Source organism: Schistocerca americana, chromosome 2, assembly GCF_021461395.2.
Source record: "Schistocerca americana isolate TAMUIC-IGC-003095 chromosome 2, iqSchAmer2.1, whole genome shotgun sequence".
Lineage (NCBI taxonomy): Eukaryota > Metazoa > Arthropoda > Insecta > Orthoptera > Acrididae > Schistocerca > Schistocerca americana.
The window spans coordinates 589,812,983-589,837,764 of record NC_060120.1 but is presented as its reverse complement, the minus strand read 5'-3'; the positions used below and the strand labels follow the sequence as shown (position 1 = coordinate 589,837,764).

The 24,782-nt window shown below is 41.9% G+C and overlaps 1 protein-coding gene across 1 annotated transcript in view; it reads left to right on the top strand.

Moving 5' to 3' along the window:
• The window catches only part of LOC124595833 (brachyurin-like), a 58,012-nt gene extending 47,822 nt beyond the window's left edge, over positions 1-10,190 (top strand). Inside the window, exons 6-7 of the mRNA XM_047134730.1 lie at positions 4,094-4,230; positions 9,927-10,190. Coding sequence (XP_046990686.1) covers positions 4,094-4,230; positions 9,927-10,097 — 308 coding nt within the window. The 3' untranslated portion in view covers positions 10,098-10,190. The remainder of the gene's footprint in view (positions 1-4,093; positions 4,231-9,926) is intronic.
• The last annotated feature ends 14,592 nt before the right edge of the window (positions 10,191-24,782 follow it).

Here is a 24,782-nt window from a genome sequence, read left to right as displayed (position 1 = left end):
TCCATGAAGACGAATGCCTTGCCAGTATGCTGCCGATGTGGTTGCACTATCTGAGGATGGCGTTCACGTAACGTACAAACCGTTACGGCACCTTCCATGACCACCAGCGGCGTACGTCGACCCCACATAATGCCACCCCAAAACAGCAGCGAAATTCCACCTTGCTGCACTCGCTAGATAGTGTGTCTAAGGCATTCAGCCTGACCGCGTTGTCTCCAAACGCGTCTCCGTCGATTGTCTGGCTGAAGGCATTTGCGACAGTCATCGATGAAGAGCACGTGATGCCTATCCTGAGCGGTCCATTCGGCATGTTGCTGAGCCCATCTGTACCGCGCTGTATGGTGTCGTGGTTACAAAGATGGACCTCACCATGGACGTCGGAAGTGAAGGTGTGCATCATGCAGCCTATTGCGCAAAGTTTGAGTCTAACATTACGTCCTGTGGCTGCACAAAAAGCATTATTCAACTTGGTGGCGTTGCTGTCAGGGTTTCTCCGAGCCATAATCCGTAGGTAGCGGTCATCCACTGCAGTAGTAGGTCTTGTGCGACCTGAGCGAGGCATGTCATCAACAGTTCCTGTCTCTCTGTATCTCCTCCATGTCCGAACAACATCGCTTTGGTTCGCTCCGAGACACCTGGACACTTCCCTTGTTGAGACCCCCTCCTGTCACAAAGCAACTATGCGGACGCGATCGAATCACGCACGGTATTGACCGTCTAGGCGTGGTTGAACTACAGACAACACGAGCCGTGTACTTCCTTCCTGGTGGAATGACTGGAACTTATCGGCTGTCGATCCTACTCCGTCTAATAGGTGCTGCTGATGCATGGTTGTTTACATCTTTGGGCGGGTTTAGAGACGTCTCTGAACAGTTAAAGGGACTGTCTGTGATACAATATCCACAGTTAACGTCTGTCTTCAGGAGTTCTAGGAACCGGGGTGATGCAAAACTTATTTTGATGTGTGCATGTCTCAACTCTGACACTTAACAATCGTTCCTTTTACAAATCCAAATACATTTGTACCAGAAGTTCAAATAATCCATCTGAGAGGTTAATATGAAACAACAGTTTTTCAGAAAGAAAATAAACAATTATCCACTGAAGATAGCACAAAAGTGCTGAAACATTTTTGGTAAAAAAACTATAAAGCAGTGTCTTGAATAACGCGGAATTCGTCTCCAGTTTTTCTTCCAGCACCCAAATTAGAACTGCAATATCCACAAGATCACTACACAGCCAATGTCTTTCAGTTTTCTTAATTCTTCACCGCCAGATTCCCATCGCCCTCTTGAAGTTTTGGCTTTACGGAGGATTTTTGCTATCTGCTTCAGCACTTCTTCGTTTTCTGAGACCTTATCTCTTGTTTTGTCAATTTCCAATGTTTTACAAGCTACTATCATTCGGCAGACTGTCTTTCACAGTCTTCAGTCCACCTAGCATGTTTACATCTCCTTTGTAACGCTGTTATTTCCTTTTCTGTAGGCACGTATTTTTTCAGGTATCAAGCTAGATCCTTGTTTTCCTTTGCTGTAGCAGCTTTTGAAAATTAGCTATGCTGAGGTTTTCAGCGTCGTTTCTTATAACTTTATTCTCAGGCAGTGTTTTCTTATTTAATGATAGAAGTCTATCCTTACACGGGTCAGGAAGTGATAATGTGGAAATTTGTGGTAAGTTCCTTTGGGACCAAACTGCTAAGGTCATCGGTCCCTAGGCATACACACTACTTAATCTAACTTCGAGTAACTTACTCTAAGGACAGCACACACACTCATGCCCGAGGGAGAACTCGAACCTCCAATGGGAGGAGGCGCGCAAACACTGGCAAGGATCCCTAGACCACCCGGCTACACCGCGCGGCAGAAAGTGATAGGTTAAAACTGCCACATTTCCTGACTTCTACATTCCCTATTTCCCTAACATCGCGTTTAGCTATTGCGACGTATTCCAGTTGAAATTCACCAAAATATTTTTGTGGAGAGCGCCAAATTTTCTTTTTCGTGGGATGTCTTTTGAAAACAATAGACACAAGTATAAGACCAAACGCGTGTCAACCGTCAGTAAGTTTTCTGACATTTAAATTTATTGTCCTCAAGAACATCGCCCTTGTATAGACCCTCTATATACTCCTTCCACCTTTCTGCTTTCCCTTCTTTGCTTAGAACTGAGCGTGCACATGAGCTCTTCATATTCATGCAAGAGGTTCTCTTTTCTCCAAAGTTCTCTTTAATTTTCCTGTAGCGAGTATCTATCTTACCCCTACTGATCTGCGCCTATACATCCTTACATTTGTCCTCTAGCCATCCCTGCTTGGCCATTTTGCACTTCCTGTCGATCTCATTTTTGAGACGTTTGTATTACTTTTTGCCTGCTTCATTTACTGCATTTTTATATTTTCTCCTTTCATCAGTTAAATTCAATATCTTATCTGTTAGCCAGTGATTTCCATTAGCCCTCGTGTTTTTACCAATTTGGTCCTCTGCTAACTTCACTATTTCATGTCTCAAAGCTACCCATTCTTCTTCTGCTGTATTTCTAGCCCCCATTCCTGTCAATCGTTCCCTTATGCTCTCCCTGAAGCTCTCTGCAACCTCTGGTTCTTTCAGTTTATCCAGGTCACATATCCTTGAATACCCACGTTTTTGCAGTTTCTTCAGTTTTAAGCTACAGTTCATAACCAGTATATTGTGGTCAGAATCCACACCTGCCCCTGGAAATGTCTTAAAATTTAAATCTGGTTCCTGAATCTCTGTCTTACCATTTTATAATCCGAGACCTTCCAGTATCTGCAGGCTTCTTCCATTTATACAACCTTTTATGATTCTTGAACCAAATGTTAGCTATGATTAAGTTATGCTCTGTGCAATATTCTACCAGGCAGCTTTCTCTTTCATTCCTTAATCCTATTCCATATTCACCTACTACGTTTCCTTCTCTTCCTTTTCCTACTATCTAGTTCCAGGTTCCCATGACTATTAAATTTTCGTCTCCCTTCACTATCTGAATAAATTCATTTATTTCATCATACATTTCATCAATCGCTTCGTCATTTGCGGAACTAGTTGGGGTATAAACTTGTACTACTGTGGTAGGCGTGAGCTTCAAATCAATCTTGGCCATAATAATGCGTTCACTTTGCTCTTTGTAGTAGCTTACCCGCGTTCCTATTTCCCTATTCATTATTAAACCTACTCCTGCATTACCCCTATTTGATTTTCTGTTTATAACTCTGTATTCACCTGACCGGAAGTCTTGTTCCACCTGCCACCGAACTTCACTAATTTCCTCTGTATCTAACTTTAACCTATCCATTTCCCTTTTTTAATTTTCTAACCTACCTGCCCGATTAAGGGATCTGACATTCCACGCTCCGATCCGTAGAACGCCAGTTTTCTTTCTCCTGATAACAACGTCCTCCCGAGTAGTCCCCGCCCGGAGATCCGAATATGGGACTATTTTAACTCTGGAATATTTTACCCAAGAGGACGCCATCATTGAACCACACAGTAAAGCTGCATGCCCTCGGGAAAAATTACGGCTGTAGTTTCCCCTTGCTTTCAGCCGTTCGCAGTACCAGCACAGCAAGGCCGTTTTGGTTAGTGTTAAAAGGCCAGATGAGTCAATCATCCAGACTTGCCTCTGCTACTACTGAAAAGATTGCAGCCCCTCTTCAGAAACCACACGTTTGCATGGCCTCTCAACAAATACCCTTCCGTTGTGGTTGCACCTACGGTACAGCTATCTGTATCACTGAGGCACGCAAGCCACCCTACCCACGGGAAGGTCAATGGGACATGGTTTCTTTCATATAGTTCAATAATTGTCACCCTGTACATGCCTCAATAAAAGTACATATTATGTGGCACTTGTTACCCTAATAAAAGTTTACAACGAAGAGAGAAGAGAAACATGTAATACAAAATACACAGAATATGTTTAATGTTCGGTCTACTAGTTGCATTACATTATCTGTGTAATTCCGTAACGTATCATGATAAAGAACATTATTGGAAACTGAACATCAGCACATTTAGTGAAGCTGTCACTCATGGAAGCATTGAGGGGTACACGAGGCCGTGTTGTTTGTTTTCAGACGGTGTCATCCCAGACACGCTGCAGTACACGACACTGAACGTCATGTCCAACACACAGTGCAGCCAGTACTACGGCGGTCCCATCTACGACTTCACACTCTGCGCCGTCGGTTCCAGCGGACAGAGCACCTGCAACGTAAGTACCTACCGCCATTGTCACTGCAACAGATATTGATTCCATACGGTAACTGAAGTGGCCGAATAGTCTGACCACCAAGAGTACCATGTCCAGTCGCGACAGTGCGCGGATTCTGGGACAGAAATCAAAAGAACTAGTGAACACTTAACTTTGGAACAAAGTGTCCTTCTTGAAATCCATATAAAATTCTTTAGCAAAGCAGGGACAAGTTATCACGTTAATAGTTCACTACATAGAAACATACGTACTGAAAGTCTTGGTGCCAGTTTGATGCACTACTTTCGTAGAGAAAGTTACGACTGCACTATATCTATCCTCGACTGCTGCTAACCCGAGCTATTCGACAACTGGGTGACAACTATGCCAGAACTGGACTACAACCCAGCAGGTACTGGCTAGAGCTACGGTCGGGCAGTCTCTTACTAACGTGATCTTCGGCGCCGGTGGCACCTAAGCTCAGGGTGCGTGGCACTCGTACGTCCGGTGGCTGGGCGGCGAAGGTTGCGTCGCTGTCGCTGCCAGGGACCTCGATGCCTTTCTTTGTGAGGGCACATGCTTCAATGGCGAAATTTTTATTGTTGGTAGAACTCAGCACCGTTTTGAACTTTGTTCGTAGTCTTCTATCCATCGAATTATCCCTGGAGATTATGCTATATACACTCCTGGAAATGGAAAAAAGAACACATTGACACCGGTGTGTCAGACCCACCATACTTGCTCCGGACACTGCGAGAGGACTGTACAAGCAATGATCACACGCAAGGCACAGCGGACACACCAGGAACCGCGGTGTTGGCCGTCGAATGGCGCTAGCTGCGCAGCATTTGTGCACCGCCGCCGTCAGTGTCAGCCAGTTTGCCGTGGCATACGGAGCTCCATCGCAGTCTTTAACACTGGTAGCATGCCGCGACAGCGTGGACGTGAACCGTATGTGCAGTTGACGGACTTTGAGCGAGGGCGTACAGTGGGCATGCGTTAGGCCGGGTGGACGTACCGCAGAATTGCTCAACACGTGGGGCGTGAGGTCTCCACAGTACATCGATGTTGTCGCCAGTGGTCGGCGGAAGGTGCACGTGCCCGTCGACCTGGGACCGGACCGCAGCGACGCACGGATGCACGCCAAGACCGTAGGATCCTACGCAGTGCCGTAGGGGACCGCACCGGCACTTCCCAGCAAATTAGGGACACTGTTGCTCCTGGGGTATCGGCGAGGACCATTCGCAACCGTCTCCATGAAGCTGGGCTACGGTCCCGCACACCGTTAGGCCGTCTTCCGCTCACGCCCCAACATCGTGCAGCCCGCCTCCAGTGGTGTCGCGACAGGCGTGAATGGAGGGACGAATGGAGACGTGTCGTCTTCAGCGATGAGAGTCGCTTCTGCCTTGGTGCCAATGATGGTCGTATGCGTGTTTGGCGCCGTGCAGGTGAGCGCCACAATCAGGACTGCATACGACCGAGGCACACAGGGCCAACACCCGGCATCATGGTGTGGGGAGGGATCTCCTACACTGGCCGTACACCACTGGTGATCGTCGAGGGGACACTGAATAGTGCACGGTACATCCAAACCGTCATCGAACCCATCGTTCTACCATTCCTAGACCGGCAAGGGAACTTGGTGTTCCAACAGGACAATGCACATCCGCATGTATCCCGTGCCACCCAACGTGCTCTAGAAGGTGTAAGTCAACTACCCTGGCCAGCAAGATCTCCGGATCTGTCCCCCATTGAGCATGTTTGGGACTGGATGAAGCGTCGTCTCACGCGGTCTGCACGTCCAGCACGAACGCTGGTCCAACTGAGGCGCCAGGTGGAAATGGCATGGCAAGCCGTTCCACAGGACTACATCCAGCATCTCTACGATCGTCTCCATGGGAGAATAGCAGCCTGCATTGCTGCGAAAGGTGGATATAAACTGTACTAGTGCCGACATTGTGCATGCTCTGTTGCCTGTGTCTATGTGCCTGTGGTTCTGTCAGTGTGATCATGTGATGTATCTGACCCCAGGAATGTGTCAATAAAGTTTCCCCTTCCTGGGACAAAGAATTCACAGTGTTCTTATTTCAATTTCCAGGAGTGTAGGTGCGGGAAACGGTCCACAAACTGTAGCTCATGATGTCCTAGTCTCACAATCGCGTGATGCTCGTCTACATTGAATGCTGTCGCCTCTGCCTTGATCTCGCTGATATGAGGGTATTCTAGGAGCTGATTTCCACACGTTGAATCTGTTCTGAACTCCTTCTTCTGATTTGCCTCAGATCATGATATCACCTACAAACCCAATTGCATTAATTTCAATAAAACTTTTCTGGTTGTTCATTATTCCATCGCCCATAAAAGTGATGAACAGTAGTGGAGACAGTGCACTCTGTATCTGTACTATACTCATGGTCTGAAATCATGTAGATCGTTCCTCTCCACCGAATGATTCACAAACCGAATTACTAACGATCCTCGGAATACTTCACAACATTCATCGTTCATGAAAAGCTGATGCTGCGCCCTCGGTGTCCAAAGATATTAACAACATTTCCGAATCTGATACACTTTTGTTCGCACGATGCCGAGCTAATATTACTCACAGTAGGAGTTTGCCCTGCCTTATGGGCTACACTGTGTGAGAAGCTAAACGTACTGCAGATCTTCCATAATAATAAGCTCGTCTAAGAGTTAACGATAGGGAAGGTTGTATTTCTTTGATGAGGATGCGTACTGTTAGCTGTGGTAAAGTAAGAGAAATGTATCAATTTCAGGTATTGGACTTCGGTACGGAAACAACTAAGGAAAAAGACGTAAGTGTAAATGCCAAATTTCATTTTACCAATTATGGTCTGCTGACGATGATAACAATTTGGGGTCTCCCAGATTCTGTGCTGGCATCACTTTGTTGCACAAAGAAGCGAGTATTCTTACATATCCCCTTCACTGGTAATCTGTACCATCATCACAGTCAGAACCTGTAGAGGATATTTACAGACTGCCATAACACTTCACAATAAGGAATGAGTATCTAGCTCAAGCAAAGGCATTCAGGTACATGGAGACAAACGATTGTCAGTGTGAACGCGGTTTGATATGACAGCGGTGCGAAAAGGGAAATGAGGTGTTTGCTTGGGCAACGTTGACTCGGCACAGTTCCACATCATCAGATGACAATTATGCGGACACCCCTCCGTAATGCGGGACTGACTGCTGGATGTCAGGTGGATGCGAGTGTATAAAAGGAGGTGGAGAGTATCGTGTTACCAGCAGAGAAACAATGACAGACGAATGGGTTAGTCAGAATACCTCTGTTACATCGAGCATGGAATAGTCATTGGATGTTGCCTGAGAAGATCCATTGGAGATACTGAACGCTTCTCCAGTTGCCCAAGTCGAATGTCGTTGACGTCATTGTAAAGTGGAAGCGTGACGGTAGAGCCACAACTGAACCAAACCAGATAGAGCTACTGAGCTGACGGACAGGAACGGTCGAGCATTGTGGAGGATGTAAAAAATTGCACGAACTCAGAGCACACAATTATCGAGCAGCTCCTCAGAAGCGACACATTTCTGTAGTTATTGCTAACCAACGCTTGTGGAGGTGCATACAGCGATGCCACTGGGCAGTGTACGAATGGAAACGAGTGCTTGAATCACTTTGTACCCTGGAGCAAACAGATGAAAGAGTATTTTATTTTGAGAAATGCGTGGAGAATGTTACCTGTCTGCGCCGACAGTGGAGTGCGGAGAAAGTGGCGTTATGGTATTGGAGTCTTGTTAGGGTGTGATGCCCGTATTGTGCTTAAGAAAACACTAGATAGGAAGGATATGAACATAGGCTGAGAAGAAAAAAATCGCAACACCAACAAATTATGTAGTGTAATGAAATTTTTCTAGCACATTTGTCTAGGTAGTAGCTGTAAGAGATTAGTACTGCAAGATTGCAGGTTAATGTAAGCACAAGATAAGCCATTGTAAATGTGAAATTCTGGAGCATTAATAACCGGTGTAACTGCCACAATTTTGAATACAAGCATGGAAACGTGCATGCATTGTGTTGTACAGGTGCTGCACGTCAGATTGTGGGATGGAGTTCCATGCCTGCTGCACTTGTTCGTCCAATACCAGGATGTTAGTGCTGTTAGTAGATGTCGCTGGAGTTGTCGTCTGATGATGTTCCACATGTGCACTATTGGAAACAGATCTATTGATCGAGTAGACCAAGGTAGCATGTCGACACTCTGCAGAGCGTGTTCAGTTTCAACGGCGGAATGTGCGTGAGGGTCATCTTGTCGGGAAACACACTCTGGAATGCTGTTCTTGAATGACAGCACAACAGGCCAAATCACCAAACTAATCTACAAATTTGCAGTCAGGGAGCTTGGGATAACGACTGTCATACGAAATCGTACCCCAGACCATAATTCTAAGTGTAGGTCCAGTGTATCTAGCACACAGACAGGTTGGTTGCAGGCACTTAACACGCCTCCTCCAATCCAACACAGCGCCATCACCGGCACCAAGGCAGAACTGGCTTTCACCAGAAAACACAACATACCTCACTCTGCCTTCCAATGAGCTCTCGCTTGATACCAATGAAGTTGCAAATGGCAGCGGTTTGTGGTCAGTGGAACGCACGCTACAAGGCGTCTGGTTCGGGGCTGTTCTTGAAGTAACTGATGTGTAACAGTTCGTAGAGTCACTGTGGTGCCAACTGCTGCTCAGTTTGCTGCTGTATGAGCAGTACAATGAGCCAGAGCCATACGCCGAAGACGATGGTCTTCCTTCCCGGTAGTGCCACGTGGCCGTCCCAAGTCCGGTCTTCTCGCGACTGTACATTCTCGTGATCACCGCTGGCAGTAATCATGCACAGTGGCTACAATCTTACCACGTCTTTCTACAGTATCGCAGAAGCAACATTCAGCTTATCGCAGCCCTATTATACGACCCTGTTCAATATGGCGTCTTTATCGCCTTAAAGGCATCCCTGACTGCAATCAACTCACATTCAATCTCAAAGGTAACTAAGTCTCACAACCTTTACAGCGTGTAATTAAAGCAAACCTGAATTGCATGCTCACAGTGACGCTACTAGCGGCGCTCTTATGTGAATAAATCGAAATTTGAGTAGCCATCGTTTTTCAGATGAAAAAACACGACTACCAGTTTTCGTGTATGTCGCAGAACACCTTCGTGTTGCAGTATTCCTTTCGTCAGTGTATTTTATAGCATCGTGTACTTCATAGAGTAGGAGAACAGTTAGCAGACGATGAGTGTCTCAGCATGACGATGGACCTTATAATAAAAGTGTAGCTGTGAGGCAATAGATTGTGGACAGTAGCATTCCTGAACACAATGGAACACTTATTGGTCGACTTCCATTACTTCAAACTGCAGCGTCCTACAGCACAATCTCCTATAGTTTTGGGCTAGCATTCCTCCACATACGTTCAGACACCTGACTGAAAGTGTGCCAGCACAGTTTCAAGACATGGCGGACACGCTCGGGTACTTTTGAACAGATAGCGAATATCCGCCACAATAGCAGTTGCATTCGAGGAAAAGGATTTCAAGAAATTATGGAGTTACTATTTTAGAATGTATGTGTTTACCTTCAGCGCTACATCTTGAGTGAGTGGCACTTTACTATGTTGGGGAATACCTGATTGGGGCTCCCACCAGCCAGAGATTATACTGTGGTCACGTTTCAGGGCGACAGCGGCGGCGCGCTGGTGGTCGGCTCACAGGGAAGCTACACGCAGATCGGGATCGTCAGCTGGGGTTCGGGCAATGGCTGTGCGAGCGGAGACCCGGCCGGCTTCACCAGGGTCACCTACTTCCTCGACTGGATCTCAAGTACCGCCGGCATCACCATTCCGTAAAGGCAGCACATTCATCGCCAGCTATTTCCAAATTCCTCGACAGAAGAAACTGTGAACAATACAGAGCCCCAAATAAATAATTCAGTATATGAAGTGTCTTATTTATTAATTTCTTGATCCTTAATTAACCAGAGTGTGAATGCGTCAATTACACACACAGTTCATCTGTAAACTTCTTTATGAGTTCCATTATTTCAGTTCCATGTACGAAACATATAGATAACGGCAGTTAAGAAGGCAGCCATGTTGTTTCAAAGCTGCAAATTATGCCAAAAAAAAAAAAAGAGTCCTTACACTATTCGTCATTACCAATCACACACAGCTAATCTTGGATGCAGGCAGAAGCAACTCGATTGTAATACTTCCCTGCTAGTTTCGTAAATGAAGTACGTACTGTGAAACGGTTTTGTTTGTTGCTGTTGTACGAGAGCATTTCGAAAAGTAAAGATTCAATGACTCGCAGTCCTTAAATAGAAAATTTATTTAGAAAACGTCAGTGACATCTTATTAACTGGATTATTTGTTATTTTTCGACATAATCACCCCCGATATCCAAACATTTGTTAAGTTGGTGCACAAGCTTTTGTATCCCACAGTCATAGAAGGTTGTCGCCTGTTGTCGGAACCACATTTCAACTTCACCTTTGATCTCTTCATCGTCGTGGAATGATTTTCCACCAGGATGTGACTTCAGGTAACGGAAGACATGGAAGTTGGTGAGCGTAAGGTTCGGGCTGTAAGGCAGATGGTCCAATACGTCCCATTTGAATTGTTTAAGTAGTGCTTTGGTTACGAGCGCTGTGTGAGGCCGAGCGTTATCATGAAGCAAGCGCACTGCACATGTCAGCATTTCCCTGCATTTGTTTTGAATTGCCCTTCGAAGACGTTTCAAAGTCTGGCAATATGCAGCGGCATTAATTGTCGTTCCAGGAGGCATAATTTCCAACAGAAGAATGCCTTGTCTGTCCCAAAAAACAGAAGCCATGACTTTCTTCGCTGAAATCGACGTTTTGCATTTCTTGGCTTTTGGTGAACTCGAAGGGCGCCATTGCATTGATTGTTGCTTGGCTTAAGGTGTATGGTGATAAACCCACGTCTCGTCACCTGTCACAATGTGATCAAGGAACTCGTCACCTGCTTCAGCATAGCGTGTGAGGAAGTCGAGTGCAAAGCCCATCCTTTTCTTTTTGTGTTCTTCCGTTAAAAGTTTGGAACCCAGCGGGCACACAATTTCCTGTACTCTAACTTGACAGTCACAACATCATAAAGAGTTGTCATTGACACATCTGGTATGATCTGATGCAATTCTTTCAATGTCAGACGTCTATTCGCACGAATTGCTTCCTCCGTTCTCCGAAGAACGGTATCAGGTATCACAGATGGTCGACATGTTCTTTGTTCGTCATGAACATCGGTCCTACCTTCAGAGAAATGACGACACCATTTCGTTACATTTTGTCGATTCATAATGTTCCCATAAACAGAAATAATTTCTTTGTGAATATCCACTGGTCGCTGACCTTTTGCATGAAGAAAACGTATGACGGAGCGCACTTTGCATTTGGTGGGATTCTGAATCGGCGCAGCCATTTTAAACACCACGTACTCCAACCAGAAGAAATGTTCAACTGCCAAACGACCGCGAGGAGAAAGCTAACGGTTCAAGGTTAACACCAGAGTTGCCAACTTGCTCGCCAAAACACTTATTTTCCTCTGGTGTACGGTGTATCTTTACTTTCTGAAATACCCTCGTATATGTTGTAACGTCCCCTTAGAAAAATTATACATGACTGTGCTTAAACTGACACACAATATTTTGAGCACAACGCAATCTGACTTTCAAAAATCCCTACTTACCACACCAAAAATTTTTGTTACTAGAACTACTGCAATACAGCGAGCGCCACTACTGCCAGCTTAATAGTGTTCAAAAGTCATAAATATATAGCAGTTCATGACATCCAGTCTTACAAATTTCAAAACTCTGCCATTTCTCTCCCCACATCCAGCAGTGCTGGCGGCTCACCCCCAACTGCGCAATGCTATGCGCTGTTAACATCCAGCTGCCCAACACTACAATAGCCAACAACAATGCAAACCAGCCAAAGACAGCACACAGCACAGCCAGTGATTTTCATACAGAGCGCTATGTGGCATTACCAATATAAAAACCTAAACAGCCTACTTACATAGCCCCCATGCTTCCCACAAAAAATTTTACAAATTGTTTTGGGCAGTGGCCAATAATGATTTGATAAAATTTTTCATAATTACAATAACAAAGAAATCAAATGCACACACTTATTGATACAATGTTGGTCAAAAGCTAAAATTTTCTCACAGTCCATAAAGACAGTCCTGATCATTCATCACAGTAAAACTGCAGTGTTTTTTTTTTCTCAAAGTCTGAGCAGTAAAAGAAAATGCACACAGTAGTAGTGGATTTCCATGCAGTCTTGAAGAAGTAGTGTTGTCCTTCAAACGGAAAGACAGTGCTGTCTCTTGACATGCAGACAGGTAATGGGCCACAACAGAGCAAACCCACAGCAGAGTCAGTCGAAGTTTTGAAGAATATTGGTAGGTAGGTCATCAAAGAGCAGACCCACTGTAGTTCTGGTAGAGAGTATGGTATTGGTGAGTCATCAAAGGTGCAGCCCCAGTGCAGTCCTTGTAGAAATAATGGTATTGGTGAGTCACCAAAGACGCAGACCCACTGTAGTCCTTGTAGAGACGGCCAGCAGCTAACTGTTGCGACTGTGCAGCTGCACAGTCACCATCGAAGAGTCTTGCAGAGAATATAGTAAGTCCATAAACCACCACTTGTGTACTCACAAAGTTTTTGGAATTGTCCTTAGAACCAGCAATTCTGTTAACCAGTCCCTTGCTGACTTATCAACACACATGGGAGCACTAACAGTCCTCTTTTTTTTTTTTAACATATTGTGCATATACTATGACCAACAGAAATGTTTGCAGTGAAATGAATGCTTACAAGTTACTTAATTTGCTGAACTGGTGTCAATTACAATATTATAACATGAGAATACAATAACAAAGGTACAAAATATATCATTAAAGAACATAACCATACAGATAACATTTGTGGTAATACGGGCTTTACAAAAGAATTGAACTAACATATACATCAGTGTTACAGGAATTATGACATAAGTACATACATAAAGATCAGAATAACTTTTGAAACATCACCTTCACATATGAGTAACAAAACAGAATAAATAATGTCTAAACATTGAATGGTGGCTGCACTGTGCCACTGCGCCAGAGATTGCGCCAAAGAGTACTATTAAGCCGCCTTCAGAGTGCTTGTTGGGAGTTCGTAGCAGGCAGTGTGTGTTTAGAGTCCATGGCAGTCAGTGCTTGTGAAGAGATCGTAGAAGTCTGTGCCTGTTGAGAGCTCGTTGAAGACAGTGTGTGTTAAGAGCTCGTGGTTGTCGTGAAGTTGGAGTAAGATGTTGTAGTAAAGAGTGTTGTTCCATGTTTTATGCAGTTATTTGATGGGAGAGATAGCAGATGTTATTGTGTGCATTTCGTCAATATATATGAAGGTAAAAAAATACAATGTTCTTTTATTGATTGTGTGTCTGAAATAATGCGTCACTACAGGTTCAGTCAACAAAGCATCTGGCTTGTGTTCTTGTATTAGAGTGAATTTTGGTTTTCTTGCGTAATTATAGTTTTTCTAAATTTCTTTTGTCACGTCAGTATAGTTGGTATTTAAGAATTCTTGTCTTGTTGGAAAAGAACCGTGCCAGATGCGTACGTTGAGTCACACTCCACATACAGAACAGTTACATTTGTGCTTGGATTTTGTAGGTTTTATAGTTGCTGGGGACTTAATTAATTAACTGTGTTTACGAAAATCTTCTTACATTGTTTGTTGCAGTCAGATAGCGTAATAATACTAGTCAGGGCCAGCCGATTACGAGACACTGCGTAATCGGACATACAGCTACATAAATCATTTTCAATCAAATTTATTTAATTAAGCCCCCATGCACGTGGCGACCCTGTGCATGGGGGCTTAATTAAATAAATTTGATTGAAAATGATTTATGTAGCTGTATGTCCGATTACGCAGTGTCTCGTAATCGGCTGGCCCTGACTAGTATTATTACGCTATCTGACTGCAACAAACAATGTAAGAAGATTTTCGTAAACACAGTTAATTAATTAAGTCCCCAGCAACTATAAAACCTACAAAATCCAAGCACAAATGTAACTGTTCTGTATGTGGAGTGTGACTCAACGTACGCATCTGGCACGGTTCTTTTCCAACAAGACAAGAATTCCTAAATACCAACTATACTGACGTGACAAAAGAAATTTAGAAAAACTATAATTACGCAAGAAAACCAAAATTCACTCTAATACAAGAACACAAGCCAGATGCTTTGTTGACTGAACCTGTAGTGACGCATTATTTCAGACACACAATCAATAAAAGAACATTGTATTTTTTTACCTTCATATATATTGACGAAATGCACACAATAACATCTGCTATCTCTCCCATCAAATAACTGCATAAAACATGGAACAACACTCTTTACTACAACATCTTACTCCAACTTCACGACAACCACGAGCTCTTAACACACACTGTCTTCAATGAGCTCTCAACAGGCACAGACTTCTACGATCTCTTCAAAAGCACTGACTGCCATGGACTCTAAACACACACTGCCTGCTACGAACTCCCAACAAGCACTCTGAAGGCGGCTTAATAGTACTCTTTGGCGCAATCTCTGGCGCAGTGGCACAGTGCAGCCACCTTTCAACATCTTTACAAAGTAAATAACATATTATCAGAAAAATTCCACAACGTAGCTCTCATCAGATAAACACATAAAGACAGGAAGAACACAAATACCTAATGGTACACAAACACATAGTGGGATAACACAAGAGGAAAGGGCAGGGTTTGTTTTCAGTGTAACATTTGGTACTGCAGTCCACCCCAAAACTTCATTCCATATATCTTTCCTCTTATTTCATCATTTGTTCCCACCAAAAAAATTCTATCTAAGCGTGCTGTCTGTATTTATATGTTCACACATTTCTTACCTCATTATTTATTTTCCATTATCTTACCTCATCATTTATTTCCAAGAAAATCCGACCTAAACCTGTTGTCCCTAAATCCTACTTTTTTGTTCATATCCTCTTTTAAATACTTTTTTGGCCAAACCATTTTCTTATAGCTTCTCAATGCATTTCTTTCCATTCATCACAACTCGTTCTCTTATATAGCCTACCCCATCTTAAGCTAACTTAAAACTACTGAGCTCAGATGCTAAACTAAGGAACGAGGTAATGCAGCAGTGCAAAACAATTAACACAAACAGCAATGATAAAAAATGCAAATTGGCAAAGCAAGCAGCATAAATTAGCAAAGCAAATGCAATATTACAACTAATCTAAGGCAAAGTTCAGCAAACAAGGGAAAATAAATCCGTAGTAAAACTGGCTTAACAGAGTAATAGAAAGTCAAATTCAGTAACATTATGCCTGGCAAACAGCAGCAGCAAATGCAATAACTTATATCTAAACATGACAAAGCTCAAGCAGAAAAAATATTACAGTAAAAATGACCATGTTTAATACCTATGTCACATCTTGCTTGTGATGCTTCACAAAAACTTACTCTGCAAAAAAGTTACCAAGTCATTAAAAAAATTAATTATGCAATTCCTGTGAAGGGAAATGTCTATTTGTGCTCTCTTTTCTGCGAAAGTACATCATAAAATTATTCTTTACTGGGTCTGTAGACAGAAAATAGTGATATTAGTACATCTATTAAATTTCATTTTTACCAATGCTGCAGTACAGCTAGAAACTAGATATTAAAGAAAATGAGCAATTATGTACAAAGGAAGGCATGAAACATCATTCATTAGCCATATGGCATTTCATAAGGTTGTAAAAAAATCTCTCAACTAGAAAGACAGTAGTCATAATCAGGTGTATAGACATAAAAATATTTCTTGTCATTTAACTAGACATTTCTGTAAATATCATAAATTAAGAGCTCCACAGTGTAATCATGTGTTTTCAAGTTTGATGATGTCGTATTTATGATGCTTTCTACAAAGAAATGTCAATAGCGAGGAAAATGGCCTCTTTTTTTTCTCCACCTGTGCCTCTGAAAGGCACACACTAATGGCTTTTTTCCCAGGCGACTGCCGTGCAGCTGGGTGCTTACAGTGACCTACCTTCCTTACCGAAATATTTACGACATCAGTTTGCACTACAGTGACAGTCTCATATAAAAAATTTCACAGGTCGAGAATTTGCATTGCAAATGTGTAGAAACAAAATCCTATAAATATAACAGCATCCAAAAAATTTTCGACAGCATTGTAATACATTCATGCATGTACACACATTTCATAATTCTTAAAGTACGACTCTTGGTTTCCAACATCTTTTTCGGCAAATCAGTGTCCCTAACCACTACTCATTATTCCTTACCTTATTATACATATACATATTCGTCGACACTTCTTCAATATTTCATCATAAGAAATACGTAGCATAATCAAATTCCTCATATACAGTTGCATCATCTTATTGATCATAAACATATCTCAACAGCATAATACACATCGCCGTCGTAACAATATTATAACATCTCAGTCAATTCTCAAAATCGTCGTAGCTTCCTCCAACAATTTCAAAACCTAAAAAAAATTCTCTGCTCATTTCAATATTGTTATCTACCTCAAACGTACTTTAAAAATCATGATCCCATACCAAATACATCATTCAAAGCTCTCATAGTATCACAATGGTTCCGAAAAATATGAAGGGTTCACACAGTACAGACAAAATACAATTTCATAAGTGTGAAGTTATCCAGCTGTGTAATTACGTAAACATCTGTTACTGACGTAGTAAAAAAAAATGTTTGTCTCTCTCAGTTAAATGATCAGACAGCTGTGTAATTTATGTGTTAGAGAAATATGGTACCGATGTGTAAAGTTGTATAAGCAAATACCATATTAGCTAGGGCTCCTTGTGTTTGCCAGACACATGGTACACAAAGTGAACTTGTACCCCCCCGAGGATTTATGTAATTATACCCTCAGGTGTTACAGATTACAGCAATGGAATGAAATGTATCACGGAAAACCTTTGTATCATTGTACTTCAAATATCTTTAAAAATAAATGTTTTAAGCACAAAAATAATCACTCAAATACGTGTACTGTAGCGCTAAACTGTGCGTCTTGTTGTAAGATAATCTCTGTCATTACTTAACGGTAAAAATGTGCCAAGTGTAGTAATTATCGTCGTCCGTAACCAAAGTTCTGTAGAAGTCAATGTACTTACATCGTAATAACCAAAAGTGAAATGCTATGCGTAGAGATATCTTAGTTATTACGTGATCAAGAAAGTACTATACTGTAATTTATTGCTGTGCTAGGAAAAAGGCTGTCTCATTGTAGCTATACCATAAAAGTTACTACTAAAACATGTTTTACTTTCCAGAAGAATTGAGAAAAATTTGTGCCAATATGAAACAGAAACACCGCAAAAGCAACATTGTAAATTGTCGCTCATTAGTAGCATCGTGATAAAATCGTGTAGCTGTCACATAAACTAACCACTGTGTCATCTGGTATCTCACAGAAAGTACTTTAAATCCAGAATGTATTTTCAAGCAAACCAAAATGTTGCATTAAAATCTCATTAGCAGTACTGGTAAATGTTCTAAGTATGTGAGCCTTATAGTCGTTACGTAATCGTGCAACTAACAAGCAAGAATGTACACACACAATAACACTGTGAGGTCTGTTCACAATAACAATGCATTCGTAATTTCTGTTTAAATAAGTTCTCTTGGTTCTTGACTGGATATTTAACTTCAAACATTGTTGCATGTTAACAGATTCTAAGTCTGACAAAGCATACTAGTAATGTAAAGTGAAAAGTTATATGGCAAAGACAAAGTTAAAAAGCAGATTATCTTCAATAAACGGTTTTACATGTGAAATGTGGTGCAATCCTTTACTCTTCATAGTACTCTCAGTTTGAACTTGAATGCAATTATCATGCGGTATACATCGGTAAGGAATGCTAAAATTTTTCTCAGGGTTAGCGTCTATGTTATTTTTCTCTGAGCCAGCCGGAGCACGTGGCTGCCTGTGGTGTGAGTCATTGTCTGTCTCTTTGTTGGCGCGCATCGTTACTGGGATTAGAAGACCTAACATCTACAAATTCACCTTGTCGAGAGGGCCCTACCCTGTTTGAATTCCGCCAGTTATGATGAAATTCCGGTCTGTCGTTACGATTATATCGTCTGTCGTCATGTCGGTAGATTCGACAGTTTCTTTCTTGTCGGTCACGTGGTGGAGAATTTCTCCCTGAATCGTAACTGCATGGTAGACTGTTGCGTCTGAAGTTATTCTGTCTCCCTTGATAATAATAGTTTTGGTTCCCATATTGTCTGTTTCTATGGTTGTCTCTGTCACATTCATTACTACGGAAATGCGATCTTTCTCTGTAACTATTTTTTCTCTGCCAACGGTTGTCATACGTGTGGTGTCTGTTTCGGTCACGATTTGCGTTGTAAGAATAGCCTTGTCGTGTCCATTTATTATTTCTGTCATCGCGGAATTGTGACGGATGTGTCCTGTAATTGTTATGTTCCTGTTTTCGCGTTCCACGATTGTCAGTGTCAATTTCTAATTCTTGTAAGAGTCCCTGAAAAGCTTCAATGTCGTCTTTGCAACGTCCTGCCAAAATAATATGTCGTAAATATTCAGGTAATTTGATTAAGCAAATGAGGATGAGTTCTGAGGGGCTGTATGGGTTTGACAGGTACTGATTCTTGTGCAACATGTCTTCAAAATATTTCACAAGACTGGAAAATACAGATTGTTCGAAATGTTTCATCATTATGATGCTATGTTTTACTCGGTCTTGTGTAGCTTGAGACCAATATGCTGAGAGGAAGGCATGATATAATTCTCCTTCACTGTGACATTCGTGAATGACCGATTGCATTCTTTCAGCTGGTTCATTCTCTAAATAGCCACACATAAATTCTAATCTGTGCTCTAATGACAAGTCGGGAGGAAAACAATGAGAGAATTGATGGAGCCACGCTTGTGGATGAATGTCGTTGCCAGAATTATTAAATGTTTTGAATTTACATGTAGTAATGAACAGCTTATAGTCAAAATCATCATGTCAGCAAGTCGCATATCGGTCATTGTTACTTCGTTTCGGCGGTTCCATCTCAAAATTCGGTGTACCTTGCCAATTTCTTTCATAATTTCCGAAGTGACTCGTGTTATTATTTTGTGGCTGTTCCGTATTTCTATGTTCCTCTTCCTGTATTGGAGCGCGAGTGTCCTCTGAAATATGTAATTCTTTTATTACCTGTGTCAACTGATCTTGTACTTCCCGGATTTCTCTTTTGTACTGTGTATTGATTTGATTTTGATTTTGTTTGAATTTTCTAATTTGTTCATACTCTTCTGTGTCAGTGAAGGTTACAGGTCTTGTGTCATTCAGATCATCGTCTACCTTTGTAGATAAGTTAGTGAACTGATCCGAAAGTTCAACTACTTTCTCCGATAGTGAACACATTTCCTCAGTGTGTTTTTCTGAACCAAGTTTCAGAGTGTCCATTTGTGTTGAAATCGAATCTACTGTGTCCTTTAAGTTTTCCTGAGTTTTTGCAAGTTGTGTAACCGAATCGGTAGATGCAACTGAGTCAATTTTAGCCCACAAGGTCTTATGATTTTCATGGACAATGGTTTGCAGTTCTTTTATGGCTGCTTCGTGATTCTGTAATGCATTTTCATGCCGCGAAAAAATTGGTTGAAAATGCTCACAAATTTGTGTTTTTACACCATTACAGACTTATTGACATTTCGATTCAATGTTATGTAACTCAGTAGTTAAATCTTTACGTGTTTGTTCAAGTGTGGTGTCTAACTTCCGAAGATTTTGTTCCATTGTGTCTAACTTTTGAAGCTTTTGCTGTGTTTGTCTCTGATTTTGTTCCATTGTGTCTAACTGTTGCTGTGTTTGTCTCTGGTGTTGTTCCATTGTGTCTAACTTTTGAAGCTTTTGTCCCATTTGTTGCATTAATTGTAATAACAATGCACTGGTGTCTGAAACATGTTCCTCAGTGGTATTCGGCAATGCATTTGAACCGGCAATATTCGCATTTTGAAAAGCAGAAAATGTGTCTTGACTTATTTGAGAAAACGGCGAGGACGCAAAACCTGAGTCTACAGTATTTGCAAGATTGTGACCTGTCATTTCGGATTCCTGAGGCAAGCTGTTGCCAACCGATCGATCGATAATGCTTCCCTGTCCACTAATTGTTTCACTGCCTACACCATTATTTGCAGCCCGCTCCATTTCCCTATGCACAATTACCAAATTACTACTTTGAACATTAGTTAATTCATTACTCGGCGGCGCTAACACACTGCTTTCGTCTTCGCTGTCATTTCTCAGTTTACTTTGGAGCCTAGTATTACGTTTTTCACACGCCATTATTGTCACAATATTTCACACGACAACACAGAAAAGCACAATTTGAAGAGCAAAATAAGAAAAAACATTAACATACCATTGAAAATAATATCTCGTTAATTGCAAGCGCAGCTGTGAAATACTTGGTGCAAATCTACATACATGCCACAACTGTTTTACTGTACAAGAATGAAAAACCACAACTACAAAGGAAATTCTCTCTACAATTACGCGCTAGCAATAAACAAAGGCTGCACTAATTACACAAACTACAAGAAAAAATCAGAAGATTCCAGTGAGATATCCTCGGCTAAGGGTCGACGTATGAAACGTCCCCTTAGAAAAATTATACATAGCTGTGCTTAAACTGACACACAATATTTTTAGCGCAACGCAATCTAAACTTTCAAAAATCCCTACAAAAGAATGGCCCTGACTATCATTAACCTATACCTTTCACAAATCACTTACCTCACAAAAAATCTTCGTTACTCGAACTACTGCAATACAGCGAGCGCCACTACTGCCAGCTAAATAAAAGATTCAAACTACTGAAGGCCCTAACTACTGATAGGCATAGTTAGCAAATGAAAGATTTTGATAGAGAACAAACAATGTATTTACCTTAATAGTGTTCAAAGGTCATAATATATATAGCAGTTCATGACATCCAGTCTTCCAAATTTACTGTCTCTGTCCAGATCATCCGCTCTCAAAAATCCGCCATCTCACTGCCCCACATCCACCACTGCTGGCGGCTCACCCCTAACTGCGCAACGCTACGCGCTGTTAACATCCAGCTGCCCAACACTACAATGGCAGACAACAATGCAAACTAGCCACAGACTGCACACAGCACAGCCAGTGATTTTCATACAGAACGCTACGTGGCGTTACCAATAAGAAAACCTAAACAGCCTACTTACACTGTTCTTTATGTCTGATGAAGCCTGGTCTCACCTGAGTGATTATAACTCACAGAGTCAGATATTCCAGGCAGCAGAGTATACACGTAACTTCCACGATACGCCACTGCATAACCAGAAGGTTGGAGTTTAGAGTGCAGTGTCTGCACGTCGCATTTTTGGTCCCATCATCTTTCATCAGACGTCAGCGCGTTGCACTGCCAACATTTTGAAACCATTTGTGGCAGTGTTAACGGAGGAGAAAACATCTACAGTTACTTCCAACAGGATGGAGCAACTGCTCATACAGCCAGCCGATATTTTGAGAACATTTACACAATCGTCACTCCTGACAGAGTCTTTAGCAGAGGGCAGTCTGATCTTTGCCGTAGCTGGCCACCCAGGTCACCTGATCTGTCAGTGTGCTATTATTTTGTGTGGGGAGCCCTCAAGTCTAGGGTCACAGCAAGAACCCTCAGTCTTCAAGAATTGCTGCAGAATATTTCGGATGAGACTTCAGCAATTCCACCAGTCCATCTTCGATCCGCCTTCAGCAACTTGCTGACTAGGGCCTAAAAAAGCTAAGAGATGAATGGTGATCACTTTCAGCATCTGCTATAGTCAGGTTAGTACTGTATTTCCTTTGTACCCTGGAATTCTGTGCTTCGGGCCACTTTTATTTGCCCCACCCTGTACTAAGAAAGTAAAAATGGAGCAAATTGGCGCTCAACAATGACTTCGTTAAAATTACGAATTGATACCGTTTATGAAAACGGCCTCATTTACATTTATTCAGAAAATCATTCTAGTGACGTGGAGGGTAACTTTAAATCAGTAACACGATACATATTTAACAAGTCGATTATTATTTCAATAGTATTAATTACTTGCACAAAGTACGACGCCAAAGACAATACAGGAGGCCAATCAGCTTCAGACTTAGGATTGGCTCAACGTTAATAATGTTATCGCTTTCATAGACCAAAAACAAACATCACTTGTCGTGTTTTAGTTACATGTACTTTGCTTTTCTATTATCACCTTGAGTTTATTATACTGATTACTGACGTATGATATTGCAAAATGTATACGTTATGTTCGAAAAAAGGGAAACTAGGGCATACCTGAAAAGATGGCGTTCGAAAATTATCTATCAGCTGACAAACTACATGTTGTAACCTATTCGATCTTCTCTCTCGTATTTTACGTGATTGTTTTCTTTTTCGTGAAACGAAACATCAACTTGTGGTGGGAGGAAACAGTGACGATGCAAACTCTAACTAGCCACATGTTTCACCTCGACTGCCTATATCAGTTCGCTATAGTCTAACACAGCTTCTTGGATGAACTACTTAGCAGACTTACCGATGTCGTTCTGCAAATTTTAAGTCCAAAAGCGCCATCTACAGGGGTCAAACGTACCTGCATTAGCCACAGGCTAACTGCACGTTGCACACCAGCCTGTGAATTATGAATACGAACGTACAACGAGAATAATACTCTGGGGATGTATTTAACCTCGTAAATAAACGACGGGCAAATTTGGTAAAGTCTTGATATTTTGTCGGGGTCCAGTGTCCTCCAATTTCGTATGGGTACATACGCTAAAGCGGTGGAACTCAGTTCCAGCTGCATCTATCAGAATTCACCGTACTGTCGAAAAGGTAGCTTTTGCCTGTGGGCAGACATTACCGATACACAAGAGAAGTTACCGAAACCACAACACACAGTAACTGCCTCCCACCCATTCTACTCTGTTTGGAACAACGCGAGTCTTGCCATCTCATACACACCGCCAGCACAGTTTTAGTAAAGCTGGCACTTTCACAACGAACACAAAGTGACTGAAATATCTTCCTGCGACAACCAAATGGTCATCAGCGATAAGAATTTCACCACACTAAGATGGCACTCATCGGAACAGTAAGGACAACGAATTTAGATTGTAGCAACTCGACTGGCATAAGCTTTGCACATTGTCTGACTTTTCTGGGTCTGTCCGTATATCACCAAGCAGAAACACTCGTAATCAGCAAACAAATTCACTCCCTACGCGACTTGACTTTCGACAACATTATTTATGTAATGTGTACAAAAACAAAGCTTATTTTGCCATAACTGCGGAACCGGCTCTATACGTATATGAGCTCCAGGCTCGAGTCACGTTCTCCTGAAACAATGGCGCGTCCTCCTCTCTGCTGCCCAACTGGGTTGATATTAGAATACATCCCATCGATACCCCAAGTTAGATGCTTGCAGAATGATATCCACAAGAATTTTACCTCTCTCCTAACTATTACGATCCACAACATTTTCAAATATTCCTTTTACAAAGAATTGCCTCAATTTAATCTTCGTGCCAATAAAAATATGACTGAAACAAGTATTAATGTCAGTGGTGTTGAGAACCAACTGAATTTGTTAAAGTTGAACAAAGTTACGGGGTCCGATTGCATCGCTATCAGATTCAGAACTGAACTTGCGGCTGAGTTAGTCCCTCTTCTAGCCATAATCTATCGCAGATCGCTCGAACAAAAACCTATGCCCAGCTGTTGGGAAAAAGCACAGGTATCAGTCGCCTACAAGATGGTTAGTAGAAGTGACCCACAAAACTACCGTTCAATGTTCCTGAGGTGAACTCGTAGAATCTTAGAATAGATTCTGAGCTCAAACATAATGAGGTATGTCGATCAGAACGACCTCCTCCATGACAACAAGCATGGATTCCGAAAACAGCGATCGTATGAAACCCAACTCGCATTTCTCTCACATGACATACTGAAAGCTTTGGATCAAGGCAGTAAGTCAGATGCAGTTTTCTTGATTTCCGGAACGTGTCAGAGACTCAGTACCACCTTTACGCTTATTGTCAAAAATAAGACCATTGGGCTATCAAGAGAAATTTGTGTCTGGATTGAGGATTTTTGATATGGAGTATGCAGCGTGTTATCTTGGATGGAGATTTAACGTCAGATGGAGAGGTAACTTCTTGTGTGCCCGAGGGAAGTGTGTGGAACGCTTACTGTTCATGTTGTAGCCTATGTTAATGCCCTTGCAGAATGTATTAACAATAACCTCAGTCTTGGAAGATGATGCAATTATCTATAATGAACTACTGCCTGAAAGAAACTGCATAAATATTCAGTCAGATTTTGAGAAGATTTCCAAATGGTGAAAAGTTTGGTAACTTGCTTTAAATGTCCATAAAATTGACTTGTGCACTTCACCAAACGAAAAAACACAGTATCCTATGACTACA